General features: G+C 33.6%; 1 protein-coding gene across 12 annotated transcripts in view; it reads left to right on the forward strand.

Moving 5' to 3' along the window:
- Positions 1-633: 633 nt before the first annotated feature.
- Positions 634-6,837, forward strand: part of STAP1 (signal transducing adaptor family member 1) — a 49,922-nt gene continuing 43,718 nt past the window's right edge. For 10 of the 12 annotated variants that reach the window (XR_010380652.1, XM_064485093.1, XM_064485078.1 and 7 more), the window contains exon 1: positions 635-849. Coding sequence is in view for 11 of the 12 variants with exons in the window: in XM_064485093.1 (XP_064341163.1) it covers positions 730-849 (120 nt within the window). In the remaining variant the exon portion in view is untranslated. Of the gene's footprint in view, positions 850-6,837 lie in introns of all 12 variants that reach the window. The other 2 variants (XM_031469774.2, XM_064485061.1) reach the window with 1 other exon arrangement.

Genomic DNA, 6,837 nt, shown 5'->3' on the forward strand with positions numbered 1-6,837 from the left:
CTTGCAGATATCAAATCCTTGAACGCTCAAGTCCCTTATATAAAATGGCATAGTATTTGCATATAGCCTGTGTCACATTGTCCCATGTACTCTAAATCACCTCTAGATTACTTATTATACCTAATACAATGTAAATGCTATGAAAATAGTTGCCAGTGCATGGCAAATTCAAGTTTTGCTCTTTGGAACTTTCTGAATTTTTTTTTCTATTATTTTCTATCTGTAGTTGGTTGAATCCACAGATGTGGAATCTGTCAATACAGAGGGCCAACTATACTTAGAAATAGTTTTAACAAAATTATCCTATGAAGTAATTTTTAATGAAATGGAGTTAATTCAAATCATGTCTTCTGAGGATAAAAATGAACAGCAATAAACAAAAAAAAGTGGAAGAAAACAAATGTGACCTTGATGTTTCCTTGAAAAGTCCATAATCTCCACATCTGTTCCTTTTATCCTCTGATGATGTTAATCTTCTGTTTATTTTGCTATTGTAATTCTAAACACATGTAGTTTTCTCAGAGACAACCCTCTCAGAGTTGACCTATGCCTGTTCTTTCTTACCTCACAAAAAGAAAAAAAAAAAGTGTGTGTGTGTGTGTGTGTTGGTGGTTTAAAATCGAGATGGGACTTCCTCTTTAAACAGTTGCCTTTTCCTCTTACACAAGGAAGATCTCATTTTGTTTGAGACTGGATAAAGTTAAACAAACCATATACCAACCAGAGGGTATGATGGCTAAGAAGCCCCCGAAACCAGCTCCTCGCAGGATCTTCCAAGAAAGATCAAAGATTACTGCTCTACCCTTGTACTTTGAAGGTTTTTTATTAGTCAAGCGGTCAGAATACCAGGTAAGTCCATAGATGACAATGTTGAACTAGAAGCTTCTGTCTTAATATAAAATTTATTTCATAGTGATATGATGTGACTAGGGCCTTCTTGTTTCTGCTGGGATTAAACCCTCTTCCTTGAGGGCAGAAACAGGTTTTCAGTTTTCATAATTTAAATACAATGTATGGCTTAAACACATTTGTGTATATATGTGTGTATTATGTATAATAATATAAGGTTCTAATGTTAAGCCACTAATGTAAAAAATCCTAAATTTCCAAGGAATTTATTTAAATATCACAAGAATTTAGCTTGTAAGATAAAATCTTTCCTATATATTTTTCTCTGCAGTTTACTACTGTGCTTCCACGATGACATGTACCATTAAGATAAAATACTATGATTGAAATTAAACCTTCTGCTACTATTGTCAGTTGATTAAAGTTTACATATGATGATCAGATTATTTTTTATGATAAACTTGAAAAAAATTATAGAAGTGATAAAATTGATACTGTTTAACATTATGTATAGTTATATGTTCTAAGACTGTTCAAGACAGTGATTTTAAAAGATAATACTTTGATTGCTCTATGCATAGTATATACACTAAACTACATAAGTATATTCACTAAGGAAACTCACAAGGCATTTTGTATTTTATAAACGTAAAAATGAAAACTTATACTTAGTTAAAAATCAGTGCTTTTGAAATACTAACTGTGGATAATTTGAAATTAATTGGAGAAACATGAAAGTGTTACTAAAGAAAAAAGAAATCATAAACTTAGGCCAAATTTTGTAAAATTTTAATATTAATTGAAACTAGAAAAATTTAAGTGTTTTGAGGAATGCCATAAGAAATGTTTAATAATGACAAAAACATTTTCTGAGGATTAATTAATGCTTAGAAAAAATTATGTAGGTAAAAATATCTATAATAACATATTCATATTTCTTGCATATATAATCAGATCATTTACTATTGGAGAGTAAAGACATGGTAATTTGTACTGTTATGTGTGTTAAACATAAAAATATATAACATAGTAATATTTGTCAGTTACACTGGAGTATTTTTTGATTGATCCTATGTGCTTTTTAAAATGAGTTCAATCTTGTTACCATGGGTTAGCTACATTATTACATTTTGCCAGGAAAGGGGAGTAGGGAGAAAGAAATTTCTAAATTATAATTTAAATTTGATTATTCATTGAATTTTTTCCCCAAAGTATTTACAATAACTGTTTCTGATACTGGGCTCCTCTTAGTGTTTAAAAAAGGCATTCCACTGGTACGGTTAGCAGAAAAAACAAAATTTCAGAGTGTCAATAAAATATGTCTTTACCTGATGGCTTGGCCATTTACAGACTGTGATCTTATACAAGTTACTCAATCTTCTTGAGGCACAATTTCCTCAACTGTAAAATGAAGAGAATATGACTTACCTCCAATGTATAATGCCTGGGATACAGTAGATGTTTAATGAATTTCTTCATTTAAGGAGTGTTATAATGTGCCTCTTGTGCACCAAGCATCACACTCAGTTCTGTAAAATATGAGTAAAACTCAAAGATCCTACCTTCATGAGGCTTGGCTTAGTAAGGAGTAATGACTCACCTGAATGCTACTCTAACTTTTCTTAGAAAGTATGCTTTGAAATGGAAGGAATAAACAATAGGTGTAAATATTTCTCATGAAATTAACTTGTGTTTCCACTTGAATTCATAGCAAAGTATCTTTTACTTATATGTCAGGGAAAAGAACAAGAGAACAACAGTAATGTCTACTAACAGGGTGGTTTCAAGGATTGAAGGGATAATATATGTAAAACACCCAGTTCACACTAAAGATTAGATTCATTCTCCTTCCATTTTATTATTTATTACATTTTTTATTATAATAAAATCAGTTTATAATGTATTAATTTCTGGTGTATAGCATAGTGATTTAGTTATACATATATATTCCTTTTCATATTCTTTTTCATTATAGCCTATTATAAGAAATTGAATATAGTTCCCTGTGCTATACAGTAGGACCTTGTTGTTTATCTATTTTATATATAGTAGTATCTGCAAATTCTGAACTCCTAATTTATTCCTCCATCCCTCTATTTCTATCACATTCTTATTAACATACAAAAATCAGTTTTGAATCCACAAGTAACACAGCTCAAAGGAGAGCTACAGTGATGAGTAGAGTGCTTGAAAGTAGAAGTGATGAGAAAAAGTGAAGGAAAATAGTGGGCCAGGGAATCTTTGAAATGGAGGTGAGCCGACGGTATAAAGAAGGTCACCTTTCCAGCTTATGGGCTAGAAGAAGCTGGGAGGCTCTGCAGAATTGTTCGGTGAGTTCTCTGCTGAAGGAATTCAGGACATTTAAGCTAGAAAAAATAAAACTGGGGAATAATCTGTTCTACAGGAAGATTACACGGTGAGAGGTATTTCTTAGCTGTTTTTGCGCACTTTTAAGAACTAAGGAGCTTTGCCCCCAGGAAAAAGAGCTAACATACACCATTTTACATGCAGAGCCAAAAGGTCCATGGATTCCAGGTCAAGAACTCATTAAAAGTACACAATCTTCATGGAAAAGATAATGTGCAAAGATTTACTTAAACCACAACACTAGAATTCTAGATTGATTGGGAAGGTTTATTCAATAATAAAAGCTATTAAATTCCACACTGGGATACCAATGGCATCACAGTTCTTCCAAATGGAGAAAATTCTCATTTTTTGTGGAACTATTTGAAAAGAAGAGAGTTTGGGCAACATCTCATAGTTTCTTCAATCTGTGATGTGCTAACATTAAAAACATTGTGTGTAATAAGTCCTCTTATTAGTCTGGACACAGAATACAGTCATCACAATAACACCAAAAGAACATTTCTCTGACTAGTCTTCTAATTGCCACTAATTCTATTTGAAACATTTCAGGGCTATTTCTATTGTGCTCTCAAACATAGTTCTCTATGCTAGTAATCTCCAATTTTTTAAAATAAGACACTCCTTTCAAGAAAACATTTTTGAGCACAGACCTCTAATACAAGAATATTAATTTATTTAGAAATTATATGTGAGTTTTTTATACTAATCCTCCAAACAAATTATTAACTATATGCAAAAAAGGAATTAAAAAGATGAAATAAATGAAATATAATGAGACATTCTAAAAGTTTCTTCCCCAATGGGATCACCTTGTATGCCTCTGGGGTTTATGTGCTCCACTTTGGAGACCACTATACAACATTCGTCCTTAAGCAAAGGCACTTTACTCACAAGAAAAAGAATGGGAGCTTTTTACTGGGGCAAGGAGACAGAAGTATCAGTCTTACTGCAGAACTTGGGCAATTCCTTCAAATCTTTTAATATGTTTCCTGTTTTGTAAAATGGATACACTTTTGAGTAACTGAAGGGGTTGCTGTAGTGATCAAATGGACTACATAAAAAGGGGTATATTTTCTTGAGGTGTTGACGTATGGAAGATACCATGCTAAGCTCTTAATGTCCTGTCACTCTGATCTCACAGTAACTCTTCCAGGTAGAAATTATTTTATACACTTCACAGATGAGTGAGTTGTTGCTCACAGAATTTATGTTCAAGATTTCTCATCATTAAAGAGTCTAGCTTGGATTTTATTGCAAAGACTTTGACATCATGCTGCCTTTCAAACTAAAGTCTAATTTCATTTTGATGGTCGGTTTCCAAACGTTAGGAATGTCTAGTCACTAGATTCTTTATCACATTGAGCTCAACAGTGAGCTCAGCAGACTTTGAAAAATTCTTGTTTAATTGAAGAAAAATGAGATTATGACCTTAAAGTCAAAATACAAAGTCATCTAATGATTACAAAGCTAGTGATAAATCCAAAAGTCCCATTTCAGTGTTTTTCTTACTTCAGCAACTGAACACAAATGACTGCTTAAAAGTAAGAAACTTTATGTTAAATGTATTTCATTCAAAAATGTGTCCTTCAAAGTTAATTTTTAAAATATTTATGTATCTCTGTAGATATAAATATATACCTAGATGTTGATCATTGAGTTTGATATTTATAGATGACTCAGATTATACTGGTTTTCAGGAGCACTTATCAGAAACTAAATCAAGACTGTGACTGGCAGGTCTCTGCACACTGAACGTAAGTTTGATCTATTGTTAGGTTTGTGGCTGTGGTTGGCGTTCACAGGGCCTACTGATATTTTTAATCTTACTTTACTTCCACGCTGCCTTTTTCTCAGCTTAATGCCTTTCTTCTTGCTTCTTTCCCAATCTAATAAACCCTCCTTATTCTTTTCTATGAATCTATATATTTGTTTACCATAAAACTCCTTTTTGCCTCATTAATTCTACCCAATTCATAGAATTCTCTCATGACTGAACACCTCTATAATTTATCTCAAGAGTACAGATGCACGTCTGCATGTACACACAGAGGGAATGCAATAAACCTTGACTGCTGTTAGTGATTTTAGTTTTTCTGTCTTATGGCAAGTTATTACTAGTGAGGCTATTTAAGAAGATGAACAGAGTGGTAGACTTTAACTGTAGAGCTTTCTCTTGCTTTCTTTTCCTTCAAGAATCATAGACTCTCAGGTTTGGACTTGATCTTGGATGTCATACTTCAGTAAAACCACAAAACCTGTGATTAAGTTCTCTAATCAATATGCCTACATTCCAATCTCCTTCCCACTCTCTCTCATCCCATCCTAGTTCCAAAATACAGTGTAGCCTTGACTTCCTCCTTGCATTCAGAGACTTACCTCTAGAGCAGGATGTGAAAGCCTGAAAGAGAGAGTCATGTTTTTTAAAAAGCTCCAAGATAAATTTGAATTATTTTATTATTTAATCTCAAGTCATTCTGAGAAAGTTCATGTATTTTTCAGAGTGACTAGACACTTTCATGGTTTTTCCAGAACACCTGCTTGTTCTGTAAACAAACAGTATAGGTTAACAACTTTTCAAGCCAACTTTCTCAATGCAGTTTTCAATATATTAAGACAATAATGAAAGGGTGATTTTATATAGAAGTGACAATGGATTTCACTATTCTGGTTTACAAAATATCTTCTCCTTCTTGTACATAATCTCACTGAAAGAGATCTGCTTTAGAGATTTTTAGATGCCACCATTGTCACATACACATACAAATCACCATGTGGAAAGAGTACTATTATATGGATAATAAAAAACGTGAAGCATCTGTCAATAATGTGAGTGATGAGGCCATGCTTTCCCCACCCTCCACTGGTCAACATTTATGGAACCCTTGCTATGTCACTGGTCCTATGTACTTTCCATACATGACTATTCAATTCAATCTTCAACAGCAACTCTATGAGGCAATAGCAGGAGGCTGGTTTCCCTACTTCTATTCTTGGTCCCTTAACATTGAACTTATTCTTACAATTCAGTGGCTTTTAATATATTCATAAAGTTGTGCAGCCATCACCACTATCTGGTTCTAGATCATTTCCATCATTCTAAAAAGAAACTCTATTAGCAGTTACACACATGTCCCCTGCCCTATACATTTTTATACCCATTTGTTGGGATTTTTCCTCTCCCTAGTTTGAAAGCAGGTGAAAATCAAGACATAGGAATCACACAAATGAAGATCAATTCATTACTTTTATTATTAATAAAATCTATCAATATATGGTTTAGATTTAAGGCCAAAACTGTGCTAATACTTTACCTCAGATTTAGGTAACATTGAGTCACTTAGGTAGTACTTTGAATCACTGACTCAGTTTAAGAGCCACAGCCTGCCTCTCTTGGAGGTCCTTTGCCACATGGCAGGGAACAGAGCAGAATGCCCACTCTGTCCTGGTAGGCTGAACAGGACAGGAAGGGATTGATCTGAGCATACTGCCTTCTAAACTCACACATTTCTCAGCCCTACTCTCTGTGGAGGAGATAATTCCCTCGAGGAGTACTGTGTGGAATAAAGTGGGGTGAAAGAAAGCAGCGGAGAAACCAGGAAAAGGGCTATTTTAATGCTG

Source organism: Camelus dromedarius, chromosome 1, assembly GCF_036321535.1.
Source record: "Camelus dromedarius isolate mCamDro1 chromosome 1, mCamDro1.pat, whole genome shotgun sequence".
NCBI classification, from domain to species: Eukaryota; Metazoa; Chordata; class Mammalia; order Artiodactyla; family Camelidae; genus Camelus; species Camelus dromedarius.